This window comes from Alligator sinensis, unplaced genomic scaffold (assembly GCF_000455745.1).
Source record: "Alligator sinensis unplaced genomic scaffold, ASM45574v1 scaffold1216_1, whole genome shotgun sequence".
Classification (NCBI taxonomy): Eukaryota; Metazoa; Chordata; order Crocodylia; family Alligatoridae; genus Alligator; species Alligator sinensis.
The window spans coordinates 2,674,745-2,701,153 of record NW_005842018.1 but is presented as its reverse complement, the minus strand read 5'-3'; the positions used below and the strand labels follow the sequence as shown (position 1 = coordinate 2,701,153).

Here is a 26,409-nt window from a genome sequence, read left to right as displayed (position 1 = left end):
TGGAGGGGGCCAGGTACTATGGCCATCCTTTTATAATATCTCAGCTGAAATTTATAAAAAGGAAAAAGGACCTGATCAAGGCCTCCTGGATCCATGACAGAACCTATTATCGACTTCATAGGACTTTGGCCTCAACGATACTAATTATTGCAGTAAATTGTACCTTTAGCCATTCCTGCAAAAATATTGCCAAATTTGGCCAAACCTAGAGGCTCTGAAAAGCGAATTTTAAATGTTCAGTATGTTTAATTTGGTAGCTAAATACTTCAAAGATTAGGGGTGCACCAATAGAGATTTTTTGGACTGATACCAGTGGCCGGGTTTTTTTTTTAAGGAGCCTTATTGGCCGATACTGATCCAATTCTGATATGCAGCTTGGAGACCAGTGTCAGGTTGGTAAGTCTTGTGGGGGGAGGGAAAGGGCATGGGGGGGGCAGATTGAGGCCCCCGTGGTAGGGAGGGAGGGAGGGAGGGAGTGGGCAGGGTCCTGCTGCTGTGCGCACCGCAGGAGGGCATGGGGGGTGTGCCCCCAGTTCTGCGCACAGGGCAGGGCAGGCTGGGGCTCTGCCGGGCTCTTCCCAGCCCCTTCCTTCCCCAACCCTTCTGCCACAACAGACTTGCAAGCGAGATGCTGCTCTCCATGCTGCTGGGCTGTGCTCCTGGCCATGTTTATACTGCAGCTGTGCACATGCATGGGGCACTTATTGGCCACTTTATCAGCCACATCAAGCAAAAAAAGCCAATTTCCGATGCTGTCAATTTTCCCTATATCAGTGCTGATCCAGTATGGGCCGATGTGTAACGGTGCACCTGTGTCAAAGATTCCATCCACTCTGACCATCTTCGATCACATCACAGCTCCTATGTATTGCCCAGACTGTATCTGTCATTCTCAGAGGCTATGTACACACTTTTAAGTAATCTGGGAGAATTCTCCCAAGTTTGTTCTGCTAGTAGAAAAACGTACCCAGAGCTACATGCACAGACATTTGAAGGATGTGGCCTTGAAGAGTGAAGAGCTTGCAGTATTGACACTGCAGCCTGGGGGACCCCCTGCACATGCATCTTGGCACGCTCTGCAGGCTCCCTTTGTTTGCCTAGCGACAGATGGCAGCAGTAGATAGGACAACACTGATTGGCTGACGTGCACTGCCCTGGTCAGCCTGCATTTCCCTGCAGCACAAAATGGGAATTTTGAAGGGTGTGTGCTGGAGCAGTAGTTCAGCAAGTGAGACCGTATTTCCCTAGGGTGAGGGTTATGCTGAAGGACTATGTTCTCTTCTGAGCATGTACAGACATTCACCCTCCCAGGAGAAGTTCTCCTGGTTGATCCCTGTTTTTTTTTTCTCTTGGAGTGGTCATTTTTACTCTTGGGGGGAAAAAAAGCCTGAACATCTGTACACTCATGGTTTCTCCCAGGAGAGGAGCTACTCTCCTAAGAGAAACTGAATGTATGAATGAGGCAGAGGGGCTGAGCATGCTGTCACAGAGCTACAGTGAATGAACAGGACTTGGCCTGCTTTGCTTGCAAAATTTGAGAATGTTTTATAACTGCATAGATGTAAGAGAACTACTTACAGCCATTTGGAGATTGGAGTTACCCGAGCTGCTGTGTTGAACTGTGTTTTCATAAAGCACTGAACTGGAATTCTCCAAATACCATTTACTGTCACATCATTTATTTATTCTTTAGGATGAAAAATCTTTTGATGCGTGTGTGGAAGCTTTTTGATATTCTTAGAAAGGGCAGGGGTTTCTTCCATTTCTCTTTGCTAGCCATTCTTCTTAGTAGTATTTGCAGCAGCTTTCTACGTTCCATGTTTTATTATATACTGCAAACCTCTTATTTTTAAACAAACATCATATTCGCTCCCTAATCCTAAGGTTTCCTGCCAGTCTATTTCTTGATGCAAGGTAACATTATTGTGGTGTGTAGACAATACGTGTAGACATATTATACAAAGCCCCATTAACTTTAAGCACAGAATAGATTGCAAGACTGGGGGTTTGGTTTGTGTGAATTGGCTTTCCTGCAACTCTTGTCTCTAAAGGAATGGTGCTAAATTAATGTGACACAAAAAAATCGGATGTGTTTATACAGTTAATGTGATAACAATGCTGTGCACAGCTGAACTTTTTAAAGATCTGTTTCATATCTTGTTACTGAATTGGTCCATGTACTTTTGCACTCATCATTTCTAAACTGAAATTAGATCTATCATTCTTGGCTTTTTAAAATAATTTCCCTTTCTACTTGCATATTAGCTTGGCATAAAGTTACATTTTTGGGCTGCAGTCTTTTCAGGGGAATGTCTAATGTTATACAAAAGGACTATTTCTGTTTGAAACATCTAAAACCATTAAGAAAATAACTTTTGTCAAACCTTATTTGTGTGCAGTTTGACTGGGTCTAAACTATAGGTGTCTCATTTAGTAGCTGCTTATTTGTTTAACTTGCAAAGTTGCCAGCTTTCATGATTTTTATCATGACTATGTATTTGCAGTATTTTGTTTCCTAAACCTCAGCTCCAGCAATTAGGCTATTTAGTGAGAATGTGACCTTTCATTTTAAAAACAAATATGTTTTTAGCTCTCATTTTTGCAGAGACAAGCTTGAAAACAGGAATGATAAGGTTCAAGTACCAGAAAGAAAATACTTTTATTTTTAAAATCTTGAGGTTATTCCAGCTATGATTTATAGTCCTGCTTATATTTCTAAAACTACCTGGCTTTCATATTACATGTATTGAAATTATCTTCTATTCTTCTCTTCAGGCACCAGAATTTCCTGAATTTGCACTTAAAGTTCAAGAAGCAATCAGTTCCCTTGGAGGCAGTGTTTTTCCTAAACTCAACTGGAGTGCTCCAAGGGTAAAAACAATAAAAGAGTTTTAACAGTCTTTGTTTTTAATCATTCATTTTGGATGTCTAGGAGGTGGTGGAGGGTGACTGCACCAATCATTGGCAATGCAGTAACTGAGTTCTCAGTGGAGTGAGGTACTGCAGAGTGTTTTGATGCAGCAGTGCTGTCCAGGGCATTATCTTATCTGAGCCAGTGAAGTAGGCAGGGATCACGTTGTGCTCAAAGTGCTTTATGAGCTGGAATTAATATGAGAAGTTTCTCAAATATTTAACTCTTCAGCTGGCAAGATAACTTTTTTCCTAAGGAAAATAAAATGTCATGAAACCTTGGTCAAGAAGATGTACAACATGCCAAGAATCTCTGATGTATTATGCTGTACTCTGAGATTAAAGTCCTGGTTAATAATGTGACACTTGTTTTTCCTGTAGAAATCTAAATATGATTTAACTGATCAGCAAGATCCCCTGCTTTGCATTTTTGTTCCCCATTATTTACGCATTGCGGGGGAGAGAGTTGTTTTCTCCACCCTTCTGCTTGCTGCCTGTTTTAACAAAATAATTTTATCTGGGTATGACATGATTTCTTCATCCTGTTAATGTTTAGATAAGCCTTGTGTTGATTATTCATAGTTTATGGATAAGATTTCAGAATCCAGTCCAGGGCAGCTCAGAAGGTTTATTGATTCTGGTCTTTTGCAATCCTAATCAATCAGCAACATAAAATCTATATTACCAGTATATTGTGGCACAGTTCTTCATATGGAGCAAGTTCAGCAATATCACCACGCACTTTTTATATCATTTTCTCATTGTATATGCTCACCTTGAAAGAAATAGCATAGCATAAATACCATGGTGCCAGAAAAAAATTCTGGCTGGTAGCCACGTAGCACTTATGAAAAGGGAAATACAAAAAATGTAAAACATACATTGGCATGAGTCAATACAAGAAAAAAATCTTTCTAGAGAATCCTTTTAATGGTTAACTAGGCTAAAGATGGTAGAGATGGAAGAGAAGGCTGAGCCCTGTTAACTGGCTCGCGTTCAATTCTGTGAGGATCCTATGAGCAAAGACCTGCTGCAACAGGTCTTGTATCGAGGACGAGTGAAGAAACTCTTGCCAAAATCGGTTGCCCATCATTTTAGTCCTGCTTATCTTTTTCAAAGGTGCAAGCAGTATTCAGGTGTCAGACTGTAACTTACCTTCTTTGTTGATGACTGATAGTAAAAATGGTATTTTGCTAATATCCGTTTGTTTTTAGGATGCCTACTGGATAGCAATGAATAGTTCTCTGAAGTGCAAAACCCTCAGTGACATCTTCCTACTCTTAAAGAGTTCAGATTTCATTACTCGTGACTTCACTCAGCCGTAAGTACAGTTCTCTCAGATGATTTTTTTTTTTTTAACCGGATCAAGAGATTCTAAATTCCTTTTAAAGATTTTACTGCTGTTCTTTCTGAAAAGTGACCATGAAATGCATTTTGGAGTTCTATATTTATTGCATCTCCCTGAGTTCTGCATGAAATAAGCTTCCTTCCTCCTTCCCTGAACTTCCAGCTCTCCAAAATGAGATTCTAGCCTGAAAGCCAAACTTTGCTTCTGATATGATGCATGAGAAAAAAAGATTCTGTAGACCAAATTATCCCCACAGTAACATGGGTAATCACCCTTCCTGCTTTCAACTGTGCTGATTCTGCAATGCAAACAAATAAAACAGTGCAGTGACAGCATTATTTGATGATAGTTTGAGGCCCTGAACCTGAATACCCAGGAAATGGCTTTGTGGAATAAAGCCATTTTTGTGGAGTTGCTTTTCAGAGTGAATTGCATTTTGATGGAGTGTTATTTTTTTTATTCTTGAGCGGGTCTTGGTTCCTAGGGGATTTGTTGATACCGGCTTGTGCAGTAATCCAGCATCCCTTTGTCACTTCCTTTGCAAATGCTAATGATCCTGGAATGCACAAAGTGGACCGAAGAGGGCAGAAATACCACCTCTTGCTGTCATTTTTGGGAGCTTTTTGCTCCTTTGTAGCATTTGGACAAACGTATCTCCCGAGCTGTAGGGGTTTAGGTTGTAGCCGTGTTGGTCTAAGGATATAGGCAGACAAGGTTCCTTGGGTGAATTTGATATCTTTTATTAGACCAACCCAAATGGTTGGAGAATAGGTATTAAGCAAGCTTTCGGGTTCAAAAACCTTTCGTCAGGCTAAGGAAGCTGCAGCAGTTGGTGGCTTTTCACTTTCTTTAAATAAGCGCTTAGAGAGAAAATTAATAATTGGTATGACTTAAAATGTTTCATCTGTCATCTAGCAGAGGAGAGTCAGTTGGGTAGGAGCATTTGCCAACTATAACTTCCAGAAATCTACATCATGTTTTGTGCCAACCCCCCGCCCAAACTACCATTGCTGTGCAGCTGCCTTCTTTTCTGTTCCTGCACTTTTGGCAGTTAACTTTGCAATGTGTTGAGCAGTTCATTATTAGTTTTTTAAAGAGTTAACCGATTTTTGCCCTTGTTTCTAGATTTTTCTGTAAAGCTTAAGCAATGGTAGCATTCCAGTAGTGAAAACAAAGCATCCCAGGGAGTTATATTCCTATGTGTATCCATGTCTACCCTGCAAGTGTAGAGCTAAGTTTTTCTAAGGATGGTATTTTGTCTTTTGCAATTTTAGCATTCATTGCTAATGGACAACTTGCATTTGTATATGCAAAGCAGGGAACTGGGGTTTTCATATCAAGGTACCACCAGTAACTAGGCACTATACAAACATTCTAAGTCATAAATTCATTAAAAACAAATTGAGGCTGGAAGGAACCCTGGTGACCATATAATCTCTATCTGCACAACAGAACCCATAGGACTTGTCTGAGTTGATTCCCATTCAAGTCCAATGGCTACAATTGAACTAGATTATATTTTTTAGAAAGCAAATCTGATTTTATTTTAAGCCACGTTGAGTGAGGATGATTCCATTACAACCCTGACTAATGATTAATTTCCCTGTTAAAAAATTGCATTCTTTTTCTAGGCCAAATTTGGATTAGAACTAGACAACCTGAGGTCCCTTCCAACCGTAATTTTCTATGATTCTATCAAGCTTATCCTAATGGCTGTTGCCAGAGGTGGAATGAGAAGGCTGTTAGGCCTAGTAAGTGCAAGTGGTGTTGCCCATTCTTGTGTGCAGGTGTTGCAGGTACAACTTGTATGCTGTTATTTATTAGATTGCAGTGTTTGGAGAAAATGTACTGGGTGATTACTAGCTGGAGGACTAAATCTGCTAGTCATGGGTCTCATGCTGTCATGAGAAGCCCAGCTGGTAGGAAGAGGGAAAGTGTGGGGCTCTCTTACCAAGGAGATGCCCTTTGATGTTGTCTTTGGGACTCTTTCTTTTTTATGAGTTTCCATCTCTTACATGTCTTTTTATAAGCTTCACACTGGTCTAATTATTTGAAGGGAAAAGAACGTTTCCCTTCCTTCATACAGACCCTTCTGAGCAATTTTTTGCTGCTATTCCTGCCAGCTTCTTGCTATTTCAGCTGTAGGTGGGGAGAAAAGAAATCTATATTCTACGCCTAGCTTCCTTTTGCTAAGAATTAGGTTGAACAAATATAAGTTGTGGCATGGCTAACAAATGGCAATCTATGAAACATGAGATTTTTATTGCATAGGAATTGGCCTTTGTCAAACAGCGGGAGCTATAAAGAGACTGGAGCTCTGTATATGCAGGAAGACAACGGTGTTGTCACGGTTATCTCCACGACTAGATTGTAAGCTGCTAATAAAGGCCACATGCTTTTGTCTGTAAAATGCTCAGGGTATAAGTAATTCTACTGGAGGTGAATTAAATAATTTTTTGGGTTCCACCTCACCCCCCTGTTGCCATAGGCATGCATTAATGTATATTTAGCCTTAAAATAATGCTCTGAGATTCCAGTCAAGGTTTGGGAGACCTGTTTTCCATAGTTTTCATTCATGCATACAATAAAAGGTAGCCGATTAAATTTGTGATCTCTGACTATGGAATTGCACTATAGCTCTCATAATCTTTTTATCATTTTGAGTTTGGACTAATTTTACTATTTTGTTTTATCATAATAAAGGGATTTATGGCTCCCTTTGCAGAAGGGTGTACTAAACTACTTGAAGTGCTTTTAAATTAAATTACAAAAACCCTCACTTTGCCAGTCTGGAATGGATTTAGATGGGGCTTTTTAATTACGGTGCATCCAAAGAATTACTTGCAGAATAATACATTTTTCATTTAAGCTGTTGCCATATGCTGGTGGGTGAGGGGGCAGTATAATTGCACTTTATTTCAGAGATTTAACCAGCGGAGGCTTGCTTCTGTTGCCAGTATACAAATGCACACATTGAGACCTTGGTTATGGTCACAGTGGTCGCATTTACATGAGATGCTATCGCCAGATGACTGCGTAATACGAAATGCGCAGTTCAAGGCACATGTAGACTGAGTGAAAATGTTCTGACCAAAGTAAACGCACATTAAAGTGAGACCCTTGTAAGCAGGTCTTTTTATCAGTATTCACTGCTCATGGAATATATAGATTTTAATCTTCATTTAACATTGTTCAGTGATGGAGAATCTACTATTTGTAAGTTGTTCCTCTGATTAGTTACTGTCAGGTTTAAAAAATTGCACTTAGCTTCCACTTTTTAAGCTGTTGAGTCTTGTTATATTTTTGTCTGCTAGAATGAAGAACCGTTTTTTATCAATCTTTTGTTTCCTACAAATGTACTAGCAGACAGAACAAGCCACTTCTTAAATGTCTCTTAACTGTTTGATAAGATGAACAGATTAAGTTCCTTGAGTCTTTCACTGTAAGGTGTTTTTACAATCCTTTAATCACTCATGCTTCTTGGTCTGAACCCTTTCCAGCTTATCCATATCCCTTTTTACTAGTGGACATGAGAACTGGACACAGTATTCCACAATGATCACTGCAGTGCCAAGTAATGGAGAAATATAATCTCTGTATTTCTACTGGGCATGTTTATAGATCCAAGGATCAGGCTAATCCTGCTGGTCAGAGTTGCATGGGAATCCTCGACCTTTAGTACTGGAATGGAATGGTTCATCATCCTGTCACAGGGCTGTTTCACCTGTGTTTTTTCCAAATACAAAATAATAATATTGCAATAATACATATTAATTAATTAATTATACATTAATAATAATGCGTTCCTGAATTATTTTTTTTCTGTATTATTATTCTTTTCATCTCTCTGTAGTAATCGACTAATACCAATTTTGGAATTTTCCTAATATACTTGTCCTTCACTGCTGTATGGATGTTTTCCTATTGCTTCTATTATCAACTTAATACAGTTTCTAGCTTCTGATTTTTCTGTTCATTGCCATGAGCTTCCTCTTGTTACAGTACTTCTGTCTTTCTTAACTGTTTCTGCTTCCCTGCTAAATAACATCATTTTATTAGGTCCTTTTTAGCCAAAACCCGTCCAACTGAAAATCCATAACTTTTTCTTACAAAATTCCCAGTGACCATATTTTTATTGTATTCTTTCTCCCAGTCAATTTGACTGTATGGAGTTGGTCTTTTTAAAGCAACAGTTATGTGTTACTGGTTTGGACCAGTAACGCATGAACTCATGTCATGAGTACTTGCACCAAAGCTGTGGCTGCTCTTTTAGTTGTATGCTCGATGCTTTTATCAGCCTCTCCTCGAGAGCTTGACTTTGTTTATGAGCTGAAGGCCTTCCAGCTGACTAGCTTCTTCTTTCCGTAGTCCATGGATCTGTGCTCCACAAAACCCAAATCTTCCATTGCTGATCTTGCCAGAAGTTTGCTCCAAGAATGTTCTGTCTCTTGTCGTTTGATCATGGGGCCTGGAAAGAGCTTGGAGAAGATGGCTTTGTCATTCCTCTCCTGCTCCCTTTCTGAGTTCCATAAGCAGCCTATGCTCTGCGAGAGATCTCATGATGCGGTAGCATTTAATAATAAGCACCACCACCACTGGATCCCCTGTTGTCAAATTCAGAAACCTGTCCAGTCTTAAAGTGAGGTCTTGTGTCTTGGCTCTGAGAAAACAGCCTGCTCTCTGACCACCTGTCCTTTGCAGAAAATCCTGTTCTTTTGTTTTAGCTTACAGCCTCTGACATGCGTAGCCTGCTTCCCTTGGATGTTTTATGGTATACCTGATTTTACTTACAGTTTGGGCTGAGCAGCCATCCACAGACACATCCCATACGCCAGTTGCTCTGTTTTATTTGTCCCAAAGGATCCTGAGAGAGAGCTTCTGTTGCTTCTACATTTAGATCTAAGTATTGATTGGAAATTTGAAGCTATGTGAAATTTCCCTAGTTCCAAGCAGTTGAACAGTACAGCAAGCTGCCTCAAGAATGCCTTTCCTTCATTGGAGGTTTTCAGGAAGAAGCTAGATGGGAACATGTCTGGGATGGCTTAGGGGTCATTCTAGAAATCGTGAATGCTCTCTCTGTGAAGAGGTTGGACTACGTTAACCTTTGAAGTCCCTTCCAACTTTGTGATTCTCTTCTCTGTGGTAGTCATGGTTTGCCTGTCATCTCAATCCAGCATGGAAAATGCTGCGCTTGCCTTTGGTCAAGAACATCCAGACCTCCTCTTTTGATTTTTTTTTTTCTTTCTTCTATTTCTTGATGCTGAGTTCCTTTCTTGAATCTGGGGTAGCAATGCTTCACAAATTTTCTGTGTATCCAAAAAATCTTTGTTTTTCCTGCAGCCTGGTAACGTCTGTGCACATCCTTTGAATTTAAGAATCTCTTATTTCAGCTGTCCCCAACTTGTCCTTCATAAGGAGCAAATTCCTTCTGGATATAGTCAGGAACGGGCACGTGGCATACCCATCGCAGGTCACTACACTTATTCTTTCACCTAGAAGAGTTGATCTCAGACATCAAGCTGTTCTCATGTTTACTGCCTAGGATCACCAAACAACTGACTTTTATTCTCTCTGTCCCTGCTTGGCTCCAGCCCCTCTCTAGCAGGGAACAATAACCGTTGACTTGCTTAAAAGAGCAAAGTTGGGCAGAGGCCCAAAGACCCCTTGCCAAGAGAGAAACAACCAGACCTGTCTATGCAGGGGGTTGCAGCCCACACTATGCCTTAGCTCGGAGGTAGACATTTAGCTGCACTTAGTAAGAAAAGTCCAAAAACTCCTTTTTGAAAACTCAGTCCAGTTTAGGTTTAATTGTCTTAACCAATTGTATGATCACCTCCATGTCAGCTAATGGAATTGCATATCTTATATTCCCCTTGCTCTTACTGAGCATCTTTATATCTTGGACTTATAGGCGAACTTTAATTGGGTTAACTACAATCTAGCCTAAAGGCTGAAGTGTAGTTTCAGTTGGGAGAGTGACATTTCACTTTTCCTCCTAAAAGCTGTTGTGTGATGTTGGTATAAAATGCTGTGCTTTATACCACAGCACACTGTATTTAGCTAATTGGGTGAATTGCTCCATAAAGATAATGTGGTTGGTGATTAGAGTATGAGTTATTACTTACTCGAGATGAAGTGGGCCACTGGTCTGTAAGGGATTTGGACTTCCTTCTATCCAGAGTGTTATGAAGTATTTGAATAAAACATGCCATATTTATTACAGTCTGTTTATGGCATTCCCGAACTTCTAAATTATTCAAATGAATGTAACTAGTCAAACAGTCGAAATGATTACTTGCTGAATCACAAAGTTGTCTTCATTAATTACATTATTGATTTAAGTGCCAGCTCCATAGACCTTAGCAAGCAAAAATTAGAAGTGCAGTTGGCATATGGAAGTAAAATGCTGAACAAATAAATTGGATATTTTATGTGCCCCAGCACTTGGAGATGCTTGTAAAGAAGAGAAAGAAATAGATTGAATACATGGCAAAGGGAAAATAAAAAGCAAACAAACATGAAACTTTTTTCACCAAGCTTTGCCATGTATTTCCAACAAATGAAACGTACAGTGTTGCTTGCGGAGGTGGTACAGTCTATTGAGAGGTACAGGACATGGCACTGGTTTGTTATCCCAACTATGCACCAAAACCCCTTTTTTTTTTTTCTGTGCTTTCTTTCACCTCCTACCTTCTATGTCCTGTTTTTCTAGATTGTAAACTCCTGCAGTCAGGCATGATCTCTTACTGTGTCTTTGAGCAGTGCCTAATGCAGTAGGGTACCTGTTGAAGGCTACTGAAATACAAGTCATAAATAATGCATGGTTTCTGTGCTCAAGAAAGTCATAAGGATAAAACTTTTTCTTCTTGGAGCACGAATAAAGCAAGAGACTTGACTACCAAATGGTGCAGTCCATGTTATTTCATTTAAGTGTTTTATTTTACTTAACTGGCTCTTCACAGAAAATTTGTGTGGAGGGTGCTCTAGGCCTCAGCTCCCTTTCTGAATCACGATTTTTTTAACAAAGTAATGAAACGTAGCAAGAACTTCCTCTCCCCCTGCTCCTCTCCCTCTCTCATAGAATCACAGAAAATGAGGGCTGGAAGGGACCTCAGGAGGTCACATCTAGTCCAGCCCCCTGCTCAAAGCAGGACTAGCCCCAACTAGATCATCCCAGCCAAGGCTTTGTCTAGCTGTGTCTTAAAAACCTTCAAGGATGGAGACTCCACCACCTCTCTGGGTCACCTGTTCCAGTGCTTCACCGCCCTCCTAGTTAGAGAGTTTGTTTTTTCCCCCAATATCCAACCTAAACTTCCCTTGCTGCAACTTGAAACTGTTACTCCTTGATCTGTCCTCTGCCACCACTGAGAACAGTCTAGCTCCAGACTTCAGTTAGACTGTGTGTGAACTTTTAAAACATATTCCTCTTTTGAATAGAGGATCTTTTTTGTTTTCATCTGCTATTCCAGTATCTTTTCTTTACTGCTGCCTGAAGAAATAGGGTTGTTTTGTTACAGAATTGATTTTCTCAAGTCTTGAAAATAGCTAATAATTACTTTGCTTTAATAATTCACTCATTTGCAAGAGAAGCCTACTGTTAATTGAGCTTGTCATCAGAAACCCTGGAGTTCGGCTGAACTTCAGTGATTGCTTCTGTTCCAGTGCTGCAGTACTCCAGGTCCTAAATCTACAGACACTGCAATTAGATGCTGATCTCCTGTGCACTGGAGCCAAATAACTTTCCATGATTCTAACTTCACCTTTCAGATACTGTTAGTTTACTGGTACTGTGTAGAGAGTCAGCAAGAAAGAGATGGAGAAGTCCTTTGGGGGGGCTTTCTGGGTTTTTTTTTCCCCCAGAACAGTCTCTTGACCTTTGAGCTCGCAGAGGTGGCCAGTTTCAACAAGTTTCACTTTTAAACATGTAAAGATTGACTCTTAATCAGACTTATCTTGGTTCAGACTCATCTGATCTTGATAAAGCCTACCGAAGAGTTTTCAAGCAATAGGAGAAGTCCAATAAATGCTCGCAGTCTCAACTCGGCTTAATCCCAGGTTGCCGATGAAATGTAGTAAGGGACCATCTCTGGTGCATGTAAGGGGCAAGAAGCCTGTTCCAGTTAAGCTCAGCACTTACTCTTGCCAGATAAAGATTCTCAGCTGCAGTAGTGTATAGGACACAGAGAGACTGGGCTAATTAGTTTCCCTAGTTTATGGCCACCAGCTGCCAAACGCTTAGTACCACTAAGCCAGAAAGAGGAGATGTGGATCATAAACTGTCATCCTTGCTTTTACCAAGATGCTGTTGAGTTTGGGCCCTAACCAAACCGCAAACACTGTTAGGCTCTTACAGAGCACACTTTCAAGACTTCATATGATGACATATCCTTATAGTTTGCTTTGAATTTTCAATACTGTACTTAACCACGGCGAAAAAATATCCAGTCATTTTATTTGACTCTGTTCTCCTTGCTGAGTAGGAGGGATTGTAGGTGGTGAGACCATGCTTGTCTCTCCAAGTGAACAGTTTGCAGAACCATTATGGCATGTGGGGAAAGCTGCCAGAAATCTGCAGAATTGTTTTGTGCAGTTCTGACTAAAAGGCTTAGCAATGATCTTGGTTTGCACAAATGATGCACATCTGCTTAAAGCATGTCTTGCAATACACCTCTTCCAAATTGGCTTGTATCTCCTGTAGCTTTGCATTTGACAGCATGAAGATATGTGTTTTTATAGTTTTTTGGCAAAACTTTGTAGCTTTACAGGATGGTTTTTGCACTTTTGCTGTGTTAGATGCCAGCAATTCACTCTTTCACTTTGGCTGCTTACATTCTGTATATTCTGCCTTGTCTGATAAATTCATAGGACTGGTTAAGACCACAGCTTCTGGCAGTTCTTTTCTAAAGGGGCAGCAAACTCCTTTTGTCACTACTACTGGAAATGGAGGAGCCACAGACAGTGCAGCCCAGTGAATGGCCATTGGACTGGTGCTGAGGAAATTGGGTTCCATCCTGTCTGCACCACTGGCCTGCTATGTGACCTTGCTGAAGCCACCTCTCTTCTTTGAGCCTCAGTTACCCCAGTTATATGCAATGGGGAAATATTATTTACCCAATTTTGTAAAAGGCATCGAGATGAAAGGTTGAAAAACACAGGAGAGGAATGTGTCTTTAGTTATTAAACTTCTTTGAATTCAAGGTTTGTCCCAACTTTGGTTTATGTGAATTGTTTTTCAGGATGATTGTAGTTGCTTTGTATTTACAGGCTATATAATATGTTGTTTTCTTAATGGTACTGCATCTAAATTTTGCATGCTTTGCCATAGCCTTGTAATTAAAAGCTGCTGTGTTCTTCCCCCAACTTTTATCTTCCTAACATACAGCAAAAGAGCCTGACAGGTAGTACAGGTTCACGCGGCAACATTGCTTCTACCTACAGGTAGTTTGTTGTCCCAGTTAAGGAGACAATACGCTCTCTTTTAAATCTTTATAGGGAAACGTACCCAACAGTAGTTTCTGCAGTGGTAGTGGAACGAAGGAACGAGCAATGGCTTACAATGCTGTGACGTGGCACTCCAACAGCCTCTTGCCACTGTGCAAATTGAAGCGCTAGTTTAACAAATATTGAGCCCAGCAGTTCCAGGGGTTTGTCTTATGCAGGTTGAGGCACTTAGCAATTTCTGTTGTTTCCCACCATTTTCTGTGTATGTCAGTGTTTGCTGCAAACCCTGTTCTCCCACCCTCGAATTTGGCTCAAGTTCTTAAGGTTGACAACTCGACCAAGAAAGTTGAAGGTTGCAGAACAGGGACTTGCTCCAAAGATTGACAATAGTGAGAAGACTCCTGTTAAGGCTTTGTATCAGGAATACAAGTCAGTAAAGAGATTTTCTTCCCCTTCAGATACAAAGTAATTATTGCAATTTTCATTGCAACTTTAATAGTTTGTTTTATTATCCACAGAGTAATCACTGTGATTTGCAAATCAATTCATGGCTCCCTTAGTGCAGTGTGTACTGCAGGCATTGTAAATCCTGTTAAATCACTTGTCTCTGCTTTATGGATAAAGGGGGAGGAGAATGGAACAGTGTATCAGCACTGTGCAGAGTCCTGTTATGGCAAATGCATGTTGTGGATTATGTATTTCTAGTGTATACAAAGAAATCTTGTTTTTTGTTGGGTTTTTTAAAACTTTTTTTACCCATAACTAATATTTCAAGAAATAAATTGCTGACTACCTTGTGTAATGGGTAACAGTGGTTCTCAACCTTTTTAGACTTGAGACATCCCTGGATGGGCAGTCCAGGCACTAGCACACAAGGTGAGAGAAAGTATAGGCTAGATTGTAGAACTCAGCAGGCTCGACTTCAGCCATCAGCTGTGCAGTTTCTGCTGGTCCCTCTGGTCAGTTTTTCTTGAGCATGGTAAATGGCTACATCGCTAATGCAAGGATTGTGCCCTTTAATTGTAATATTAGTCATCATTAGTTTGAACTTTTAATCTCTTTGACAAATTAAAAGCTGCTAGAGTGAATAAACCCTGAATCAGAGGATGTCACCAACTCCCATGGGTTTGCCAAAGCAGGTGATAGGCTTTTAAAAAGAGCACACTCATGCTTGTATTTTTGTCTCCCTTTTTGTAGTAGGTATTAGAGCATAAACTCAGTGGGTATAAGCAGGACCTCAATATACTCTCTGGCTGCTTGCTGGGTGGATGCACCTCTTGTGACAGCTCTTGTCTCAGCACTAAAAGTTGCTCACCACCAGCTGCCATATTTAAGAATGTCTCTGTGTCTCAGCAGGGTTCCAAGAGTCCTTAGTCAAGTTTCCTACAGACGGGGAGGATTAGGTAAATCTGGGAATATCACTCAACTATGACCCAACCCTTTAAACAGTTCAATGCCAATAAGATAAGGGGGAACTTTTAGAAAGAAGGTTAAATTCTTTTGGTGCATCCCTTTGAAACATTACAGGATTCAGTGTAATATTTGCAGTTACCATAGCATAACTGTAGAGATGATTATTTCATGCTTGACTTTGGGGAATCTATTTCTATTCTAATTGCTTACTGGAAGAAGGAGCAAGAGATCATAACTTCACAAGAGGAAAAACCCTGGGGCATTTTTACACGTGCAAGTGCCGCAGCACCAGGCGCTTTTTAGTCTCGCCTGATATGACAACTGTTCCAGGTCCCTGATCATTTTGGTTTCCAGGGGACTAGAACTACCCACGATGTTCAAGATGTAGCTACACCATGGCTTTGTATATTGGCATGTTTTGTTTTCAGTTCCCTCCTTAATGATGCCCACCATTTTATTGACTATTTTTGGTCACCACTGCACACCGTGCTTATGTTTTTAAAGGTCTGTTGAGACACCAAGGTCTCTTTCCTGAGTTGTAATAGCTAGTTCAGAACGCAGAATTGCGTACGTATAAGTGAGATTATTTTTCCCCAGGTGCATTACCTTGCGCTTGTCGACACTGAAGTTCATCTGCCATTTTTTTGCCCGCTCACTTAGTTTGGTGAGTTCTTTCTGCAGCTCCTCTCCACAAGCTTGGGACTTGAGTACCCTGAATAATTTGGGGTCACCTGCAAGCTTAGAGGTTTGATTGTGCACTTGTGTTTGCAGGTCATTGATGAAAATAATGAACAAAACTGGGTTCTGCACAGATCCCTGAGAAGTGACCATTTAACTTTATCTTTTAACTAGCTCAGTTCACAAAAGAACGTTCCCTTCAGTCCTGTGGCAGTGTAATTTTGGTAAAAGCCTTTGGTGAGGGACATTGCTAAATGTTTTTTGAAAGACCAAATATATTAGCATGGTGATATTTCTGTTGGTTGATTACATTAGGAAGTTGCATGCTAGAGTTTCTTAGAGAAGCTTGCTGAAGTGAAGCCAATTATCAGACCTTTTATGCTTCTGTGTCAGTCCAGTTATGTCAGGATAATAATTTAAGAGGAAGAAAAAAATCTAGTTATCACAAATGGAAAAATCTCGGTATTGAAGCAATATCTTTAAAGGGGTACCATGATCCTGGCAATCATTAACTTGTAAACAAATAAATTTCTCCGTTTTAATATGACCCCTTAGGTTAGTAAGAATACTACAATTTGTCCATGCTATTGAACTTTCTTGCATTTTTCTCAACCTAGACAATGAAAATCCAAGTAATTAGTTTATCTTCAGAGCTCTTCATCCTGTGGCTTGACATTGGAGAGAGTTTTACTGGTTAACAAGCAACAGTTTTGTTGAGAATTTTTGCTTTATTGTAGAAAACTTTTTGGTAGATATAAGTTGTTCTTACAGTGATTAATTTTTATATTCAAGTTTGATGCTTTCTCTTTTGGGAATACAATTCTTTTTCTCTCTCCTGTCCTTATGTTAACCTCCTTCTGAATTATATGCCCAAGTAAAGCTTTTCATTTTTTACACCACAAGGATGAGTGATTATTTTTGGTGACGAGTGATTTATTTTTGGTCATCTAAGAAATTACTGAACAGTATCATAAAAGAGGTGCTTAGTGTTGTCACTTCTATTACATATTTGGTTTTTACTTTAAAATCTCTCTCTTAAATAAGCTTAATGGTGCCTTCATAATTTGTGGTTCCGGTTTGTTATTTCAGTCAAAGATTTTATTGTTATGTAAAATAGATCTTGATGGTTGTGATCTATTTTTCCAGATTTATTCACTGTACTGATGATTCCCCTGATCCTTCCTTGGACTATGAGGTAAGACTCCTCTTGACTACATTATCCTTGGAAAGATTGTCCCTTCTGCTTGGGAGGATACCAGTAAAACATTTACTCATAAAAATGCCAGACTAACAGCTCTAGAGAGTGAATGAATGGTGAGCGTGCAGTGCTGTGTTGGTTTTAATGTTCCAGATGCAGGGCAGACAATATTGCCTGCAAACTTCTCCACAGTTTTCCCACAACGTGTGGGGTGGCGATGGGAAAGGAATAACATTTTAATGGTTGGAAGTTATATATTAGAGCCTAATATATATTAATATATATACTAATATATTCAAGACCATTAGAGACTAACTGGTTCAGAGTGGCATGAGTTTTTATAGGCAGCAACTGACTTCAGAGCCTTTGAACCGGTGAGTTTCTAATGTGCCACCCTTCCCTACCCTCTGCCTGACTTAAACTAACGTGGCTAATCACTTCGGACATAGTGTGCATTAGTACCCCCTTTGTATGTTCATATATCTTTGTTAATTACTGTGTTACACTATTACTTTGTCATGCTACTCACATTAATTTGCATTTAAATACAGCACCTGTAGTCTCAAAATACTTTACAAATGTGAATGAAATAAACCTTAAGCTATCCCAGAGTGCTTTAGAAATGTTAGGAACTAGGCCACTGGGAGGCCCAAATTTTCAAGTTTCCGTTAAAAGTAGGAGTCTCACTTTTGGTTGCCCGATGAGAGACATGTACGACCTGACTACAACAACTGGGTTCCAAGAGCTTGAGCAACCTAGAAATTGAGGAACCCAGAGTTTAGTGAGCACTTGTCCTCCAGACACAGAGTTCATGGAGTAACCAAGGATAGAATCCAGATCTTCTGACTCCCAAGGTGTTTTAGCCTCAGGACAATCTTCTCACTTGACTATAATGTTGATTTCAATTACAGACCCCTATACTGAGGCATTTGTGATGGTTTTTACATTCAGAAGATATCACAGGAGGTTGCTTTGGCATGTAACGGAGGGAAGGATTAGCTTGTTTAAATTTAACTCAACCCCTTAAGTATTTAGTAAACAGTTTTGGGTGAGGGTGATCTTCCTGCCGAATCCCTTGATGATTTTGTTGTTCTGTGCTAATACTGTTTGAATATACAGTTACAGTGGAAAAAGCTCAGTTTCCTTCTTTTTTCCCCAACTAAAGCGTAGTTTTGAATTTCTGGATCAGAAACCCTGTCCATGTTAGAAGGCTGTAAAGGAAATCTGACCCGGCTGTGATACGTTACAGAATGCTTTATTCCTAGCTACTCCAATACAGGTCAATGGAGAAAATGTATTCTTCCCAATCCAAGAAAAATTGGTGTTTCATGTAACTGAATCTTGCCTGGAAAAAAAATAGATGGGGATGTTAGAATGAGGGAAGGAGAGGAAAGACTTTTCATTCAAGTATTCATGCACCCGGGGAATTAATGTTGCCTTAAGCCAATAGTTCTCAACCTTTTTAGACTCGAGGTTACCTCTGTTTAGATTCAGGACACCCCTCAAAAATGACTTATTTTTTGACTACAGAAAAATAATAGAACAATTCCTCTGTTACAAAGAACTCATGAAGACTTCAATAGGGCAGAATAGTTCTTAATACTATGGCTTTCTATCTGAAAACTTTGGGTTTCTGTTGAGAATCATGTGTGTACACCTAACATGGCTAAAACTGCAGTTGAAAAACTCCCTTGGTAAAAAAAATCCCAAGGTACCTCCGGGTGCTGTGGCATACTGGTTGAGAATCACTGCCTTAAACAGTGGTGACTGGTTGGGTCTTATGCAGTTGATATCAGTGTCTTGTGTTTGAATCAATGGGAGAGTCTTTACAGCATGTTTACTGCAGTATTTTAAACTCTTCAATCACAACAGAGTCTATGCTGCAGTAATATATATTACTCTAATAATGTTCCAGGTGTGTGACTGAAATGAAGCTCCTTTTAAAATTATTTTTATTGCTTTTCATATGTGAATTCTAAGCCATTTTAGTGTGATGCAGAGAGAGCAAATGGGAAGAATTATAGTCTACTTATCAAATGCAATTTTGCTTTTATGTGATAGCTTAACACATAAATAGGTAACAAGATAAGCCAAACTTCTTTGAAATATTTCCGCCAAGGTAATTACATAGACTATAACTATGGATTTTTTGGTTTCCTGTATCAAGAATTTCCCACAAGATTATTTTTCTCAGTTACAGCAAATACTGTCATAGTACCACAATGTTTCTTTTGACAAAAATTGCCAATTAGCTCCTCTTTAAGCCATACTTGGATGTGTCTTTTTATTTTCTTCTTTCTATAGCTTGTCCTTCGAAAATGGTGTGAATTAATTCCTGGTGCAGAATTCAGATGCTTTGTCAAGGAAAACAAGCTTATAGGTATGCTTTTTTCATTTAAGGTTTATTCTTATTCCCTTTTAATTACTGTAAAGCAGCCAGGGGCAACATTTTTGGCAGGCATGCCACAAATTAGCCGTGCACTTTCCCGAGTGCCACGTTGGATCCCTTTCCCCTGCTTGCTCTGCTTTCTGCTTCCTGTCTGGTACTCCCTGTCTGCTCTGATGTTATGCTTTTTGCCCTGTGCCCTGTCTGTCGCTGCACTGTCTATCCCCTCCATTGTCTGGACCTGCCACACAGAGGCTGCCCATGCCACTTACGGCACCCATGCCAGAGGTTGGCCACCCCTGTTGTAAAGCGTGGAAATGTTTCTTCCCTTACACACCACTGTGTCACAAACAGTAGATGGGGATCTGTCTGGTCAGTGCACAGAGAGCCAAGTTTGTCCATTTTTGGGCTGGGAAGTTCAAAGTGGAAGGCAGGTCAACTTTGCCCCGTATAGACTAACTAAATTAGCTAGAGCTCACTTAACCAGATGCTGTGAAAGGACATGCACAAACCCGTTTATAAAATGGAGAGAGTGATGTGAATAAAAAGGTAGAAAGGGAGGGAGAGAGCAGAGTAGGAAGGGGGCAATGATGGGAGAGGCAACAAGTGAAAAACCCATAGGAACAAGTTCCAAGTGACCACAGTGTACATCAGTGGCAAAGTCCTTTATTACATAAAAATACACATTTTTGGCTGATTTTTTTTTTCAGTTGATTTTTCTGAAAATAATTCAAAATTTGCATCATCATAGTCAACAAGCAGTCGTCATCAATGGCTCAATGTCTAATTAGGAGGAGGTATCAAGGTGGGTTCCTCAGGGGTTTGTCCTAAGTCCAGTATTGTTCAACATTTTTATTAATGATTTGGTTGATGGGATTGAGTTATCACTTGGCAAATTTGCTGGTGCCACTAAGTTGGGTGGTGTTGTAGACCTTCTGGAGGGCAGGGCTAGGATCCAAAATGACCTGCATTGACTGCAGACCACTTTTCCAGTTAATCAAGTCAGATTGAGCAAGGACAAGTTCAGTTTGCATTTGGGATGGAATAATTGCATACTCAGATACAAACTGGGGAATGACTGGTTAGGCTGCAGTACTGCAGAGAAGGACCTGACAATTGCAGTGGACTGTTAGCTAAATATCCACCAGTGTGTTCTTGTTGCAAAAAAAGCTACTGGATTGTATCAAGACAGTCACTTGCAAATCAAGGGAAGCAATTCTGTTCAGCACTGGTGAGGCCTCACTTGACCTCACAAAATTTGTTTAGGGTCCTGGTATGTGAAACTTGTATGGGGAAAGACTGAAAGACTTAGGGTTATGTAGTCTGGAGAAGAGAAGACTGGGGGGATTTGATAAGTCTTCAGGTACCTGAAGGGTGATTATAGAGCAGATGGGAATGGGCTTTTCTCTGTGGCTGTAGGTGATAAGGACTAGGAGCAATGGCCTCATGCTGCAGCAGAGGAAATTTAAGTTGAAGATTAGGAGGACCTTTCTTACTATAAGGATAGGCGAGCACTGGAACAGGCTACCTTGAGAAGTTGTGAAATCTCCATATTTGAAAATTGTTCAAGGGTGGGTTAGACAGACACTTGGCTGGAATGGTTTAGTCAGGGGCGAGCCTGCCTTGAACAAGGGGCTGGACCAGATGGCCAGAGTTTCCTTCCAGGCTTACTTCCCTGTGATTCCCACTTTCCTCGGATGGGGAGGCCTGACAGCCATGCCTGGAAGTGACACGCATAACATGTGTTGCAAGAGTGCACTTTTCCAGTTGGACAGCTACATCCCCAGAGCTGCCATCCTCTATTGACATGGTTTGGACCTGCAGTAGGCTTTGCAATAGCTGTTAATACTTAGAAATGGAGTTATCCATTTTTGCATGTACCATTTAAGAGTATGCCTCAAAATTGGACCATATGGACTTACAGTAAGAAATGAGTTCTGACATCATGCGTGTAATAACACAGATACAACCCATAGGTCTTCCTTATGGGATTTTTCTTGTCATTAGTAGCACAAGTTACTCACATTCTAGTGATAGAGAATGTGTTGATTTATCATATGTGCAGCAGGATTTTACAGTTGCTCACATTTATGTATTCAGTGTCAAAGCTTCTGTCACTTAAGATGCATGTTAAGTTTATCTGATTTGAATCATTCTGTTGCCATCAACATAAATTTATGTCTTTCAGACAGACAAAATACATGCATTTGTAATCCTCTGATTCAGGCCAGAGTGATTTGTGAGGCATGGGGAACAAAAGACCAGGCTGGAGTGAATTGGAGAAAGCCTTGAGTTGCATTTTAGGGGAACAAGTTGCTTTTTATGAGAGAGATTGTCAGATCTATGTTTAAAATACTGCAGAATTTAACACTGAAGAGTACTGTTGAAAGAAAGTGCTTCCTCAGACACCTTTTATCAAAGCCCTGCTCCTCTTAACCAAGTCAGAACTTACCTACACTCCTGGGCTCTGCCTTCTCTGTGCACATGCTGGCCTAAATTCTGTCGTTTGCACTCCACAGATCCTAGTTGCTCCCATTCATCATTTCCGATGCATCTCACCTCCCTCTCCTCTGCAGGGTGCCCAGCACTACATCAAGTCAGGAGCATGGGGGAGAGGTTTTTTGGCAGAGTAAATGGGTAGAAAGTAGCTTTTTCAAAGAACCCCAGCTCCCTTCCATATCCAGAGTGCACTAATTGTATAGTGTGGCCAGACAGCTGGCATCTCCTCCTTACCATTCCTGGTAACCCTGTAAAACTGACCACTCGCTAAAGGTATTGACCTCAGCTGAATGGGTGTCCCAGGGCTTAAATCAGTAATGCAGTGTAAGGGTTACATAATACCAAAGATTTCAGTCTTCTTGGTTTAGTGGTAGTTTTCCTGAATATCTTGCTAGTTTAGCTCAAGACACTTCCTTTCTGATTTTGAAAACTTGATAAACATGCCTTTCATTGTTTGTTAAGAAAGGAAAATTGCAAAGTATTTTCTCCTCTGTACAATATGCTCTGCCTATAGAACAGGCACTTTATAAAGATATATTTGTTTTACATGGGACTCGGTTGCCCCACCCTTTTCAGACCTTTCAGACATGCGAACTTGGAGAACCACATTTCATCATGAGCAGCAGTGCTGAGGACTGCTCCAGAAGCTAGGTGTACTGATAGAAGTAAAGAGCTGTGTTTGGTTTTTCTCTTGGGAACATCCATCAGTGACTCCTTAGCACTGGTTCAGGATTGTGGTGTTGGGTTCAAAAGAGTGTTCTGTTCAGCCTTTTGGGACTTGAAAGTCTGCCGCTTGTGGTCTTAATGGTTACTAAACACCTAGGAAATTGAAGAAACTTTACCTAAGATCCACTGTGGAAGTGGCAAATGTCTGAAAGTATGCCCACACATGTGTGGGCAATAAATACCATTCACCAGATGGAGGACAGAATTAATGGAAAGAAAATGTTAATATACTGAGGGTGCCTGAAATACCAGAGAATAAAGACAATTGCCTACAGTTGCTATTGCTACAATTCAAACATTATGATCTTTAATGTAATATAGACTACATTGTGCATCTTTCTGATAACTGGGTTCTAGTCATCCAATTTTTTTGCAGATCTGCACAACTCTAAAATATGGATGTAAAATGTGTATGGGTAATTCATTTAATTTAAATTTCTGACAGGTATCTCCCAGAGAGACTACACTCAGTACTATGAACATATCTCTAAACAACATGAAGAGATCAGCAGATCAATACAGGAGTTCTTTCAGAAACACATACAGTATAAATTCTTGGATGAAGACTGTGAGTACCTCTTTAAGTTTTGAATTGGAAAAAGAGGATGGTGGGTAAGGATAATATTTAATAGAAGGACTAAATGGATTGCTAGATACTCAGAGATTTAATTTTAAACTAGAGTCTGAAAAACTGATCCTTCAAGTGTGGGTTTTTTAAATGCAACTCTTGTTATCTCCAGAGGCAGATTTTAAGCTCCAAAAAGACTTTCAGGACCAGATGCATAGTAATGAGACCTGTTAAATTATCGTGTCTTGTCCTTTGCCGGACCAGTATTGTTTCCTACAGTAAATTCTGAAATCCCGTTATGTTACGTGGAGCAATGAAAGACCGGTATTTCTAGGTAGCAATTGACATTGCCAGTGTATTAACTTTACAGTCAGGTAATGTTCTTGTTCCCTCTGGCTGTATGCCTGTGCTACTCACTGGTTCTTTGGTATCTGTTTTACTGATTTAAAAGTTTTGTTTCATTAAAAATGCCAGCAGTCTATGGTGTAAACTTACAGAACAGTGCAATATGTTCTGTGGTAGAAAGTTGGTAATGATAAAAACTAAGAGAGTAGTCTGGATTCTTTCAGGGAAAAGTGTTGATTTGAATGATCCCTTCAAAAAGAGTTTAAATGCTTTTTTGCTTTATTTTCATTAGTAGTTTTAGATACTTCATTTTATTTTTAAATGTAAGGAAACATTAGTGAGTGGACTTTGGTGGGAAATATATGTGAAAGAATACCCAGGAATAAAAAAAGGAACATTATTGTATTTTTCTGCAGACCGACACTAGAAGACCATTTTCAAGATATTATATAAATCTATTAAAAATGCTGATACCCAACATCTTAGCTGCTCAGACTTCTGTTCATAATGGGCATGTACTTTATTTTTTTAGAGAATCGACTACTGAAGTAGTAGAAGTAAATTTGAGGGGCATCATGTGCATGGTGGTTGTTTTAAACAAAGCAGAAAACCTAGTACAAGTTCCACGCTGGAAACAGTCTCTTGCTACAGTTACTTAGTAGACTGTGGGGGCACCCCGCCCCCAACCATTATATTAGGCCATGATTAACATGTTAATAACAACATAAACAGGAAGGGTGCTGCATGTGTACCCCATTTAAGGTGCTATAAAATGAGGAATGAGCCATAAATACACGTAGAACATTTTTATAGCTCATTTATGTGGTGCCTTAAATTGAACACATGGCTTGGGCCAAGAATTGGCTGATTTTCAGCCCTGTGGGAGGCTGTGTTGGGGAAGAGCTTCCCCTGCCTGGCTGGACTGCCCAGTGCAGGGAACTGAGGCTCCCAGTGGGGGAAGCCTTTAGCTTGCTGTGCCAGGGCTTTATGCGCTACACAAAGCATCCCTAGGCTGCCTGGCCAGAGCTGCTCTGTATGGGGCTTAAAGTCCCAGTGGGAGGAAGCCTCTTTTCCCCCAATGCCAGGACTTTAAACCCTGTGTCAGGCAGCTCTGACCAGACTGCCCAGAGTAGGGAACAGAGGTCCCAGCAGTGGGAGTCTTGGCTTCCTCCACTGGGGACTTTAAACCCTGCGCTGAGCAACTGTAGCTGGCTGGGTCCACAACTGCACCAAGGCCAGTTCCATACCCTGGTGCAGTCACTGGGCCCAGCCAACAACTGCTTGTCGGTCTGACAGTTTGGGGCTGGTTCCAGACCTTGCTTTGGTCCCCAACTGGGCTGACATTCAGCTGATTGTCAGGCACCTGCCTTTCAACTTGTCAGTGCAGGGGAGCCCAGGATCATGGCAAGTAGGGCATGATTGGGATCTGATCCCCAGTCTCAAAATTGCATGTGGCATGGCAGGGTGCATGATTTTTGGGATCGGTGATCATATCCCATCATGGCTTTAAACGACCCATCTATCAGGGTCCTGGGATAGTGTCTCTGAGCAGCAAGTGATCAAGATTTGGTAAAATTCCCAATTCCAGATATTTTACACAGCTCAAGATGTAGATTGAAGCTCCCATCCAATTGAACATTTAATCTTGTGAGCTGAAGTTAGTAGGGTTATTCATGGTTTTAATGTTCATTTCAGTGGGATTTATTGTAACATTCATAAAGTTATGTGTGTGCTTAAGTGGTTTGCTGTATCAGTTTCATGATCAAATAGATCTTTCCTCTCTGACTTTCTAACGCACAGTACATGCCCACCCCTGCTTTTACTTAAGCATTAACAATCTGGGTCTGCAACATACTTCATAAAAGAGTTTAACTCTGGAATGCTTTTGACCTGAGAACAATGCATTAGTTTGAGGATTGGGCTTTATTTTGAGTACAGAGCTCTTATTTTTTTTATTGTTTTTTAAAATAAAAGCCCTGTACTTAACTACTAACATAATTGTAGCTGGTATGTAATCAGTTGCTTGTTAAGAATTCAGACTGATATTTTTAGAATTGGTGCCTACAGTCAGGCTCCTTGGGTGATGTCTGAGAAACTGAGAGTTTCCCTGGCTGTCGCTGTGAAGTTTTCACAGGTCTTTTCCCTCATACAGAGTAGACAGAGCTCTGCTTTCTGAGTTGCCTGTTGGGAAAAGAAAGCTGTAAGTAGGGGTGCACCAATAAAGATTTTCTGGGTCGATGCCAATGGCCAATTATTAACAAGCCATATTGGCTGATTAACTGTCAAAATACAGTCCTGCAGCTTGGAGAGCAGTGTCTGGCTGGTAAGTCTGTTGGGGGGGAAAGGAGCGGGACGGAGAGGGAAGGGATGTGGGGGGGCAGTGTGCAGATCGAGACCCCCCTACAGGGAGGGAGTGGGGTGGGTGCTGCACAGTTGGCACGGAGCACAGGATAGAGTCATTGTTCAGAGGGCACAGGGAAGGGAGGGCAGCTCCCGCTGCTGTGCGCACTTCTGGGGGAGGCAGGGGGGGACATGTGCCGGATTTGTGTGTGGGGCAAGGGCGGGCAACCCACTGGGGGCAGCACTGAGCTTTTCCCAGTGGGTAAGGATGGGCTGGGGCTGTGATCAGGCGGATGGTGGCACTGGGTGGGGGCCACGGAGTGGGCTATAGCCACTCCAGAATTTGCTGTAGCCCCCCTCTCAGCACTGCCACTGCCCTCCCCTAGTGCAGCCTGGCCCAGCCCCTCTGCTGGGAAGAGCCCAGCACTGCCCCCGGCCCCAGCCTGCAGTGGCAGTCCACCCTCACTCTACGCAGGGATCTGGGGGCACATGCTCCCCATACCTCCTGTTGGGGGTGGGGGGGGGCACACAGCGGTGGGAGCCCACCCCACTCCCTG

The 26,409-nt window shown here is 40.9% G+C and overlaps 1 protein-coding gene across 1 annotated transcript in view; it reads left to right on the top strand.

Annotated features, from left to right (window-relative positions):
* Positions 1–26,409, top strand: part of CDC123 (cell division cycle 123) — a 54,985-nt gene that overhangs the window by 8,686 nt on the left and 19,890 nt on the right. Inside the window, exons 5-9 of the mRNA XM_006022139.3 lie at positions 2,776–2,871; positions 4,125–4,231; positions 16,937–16,985; positions 19,293–19,368; positions 23,045–23,167. Coding sequence (XP_006022201.1) covers positions 2,776–2,871; positions 4,125–4,231; positions 16,937–16,985; positions 19,293–19,368; positions 23,045–23,167 — 451 coding nt within the window. The remainder of the gene's footprint in view (positions 1–2,775; positions 2,872–4,124; positions 4,232–16,936; positions 16,986–19,292; positions 19,369–23,044; positions 23,168–26,409) is intronic.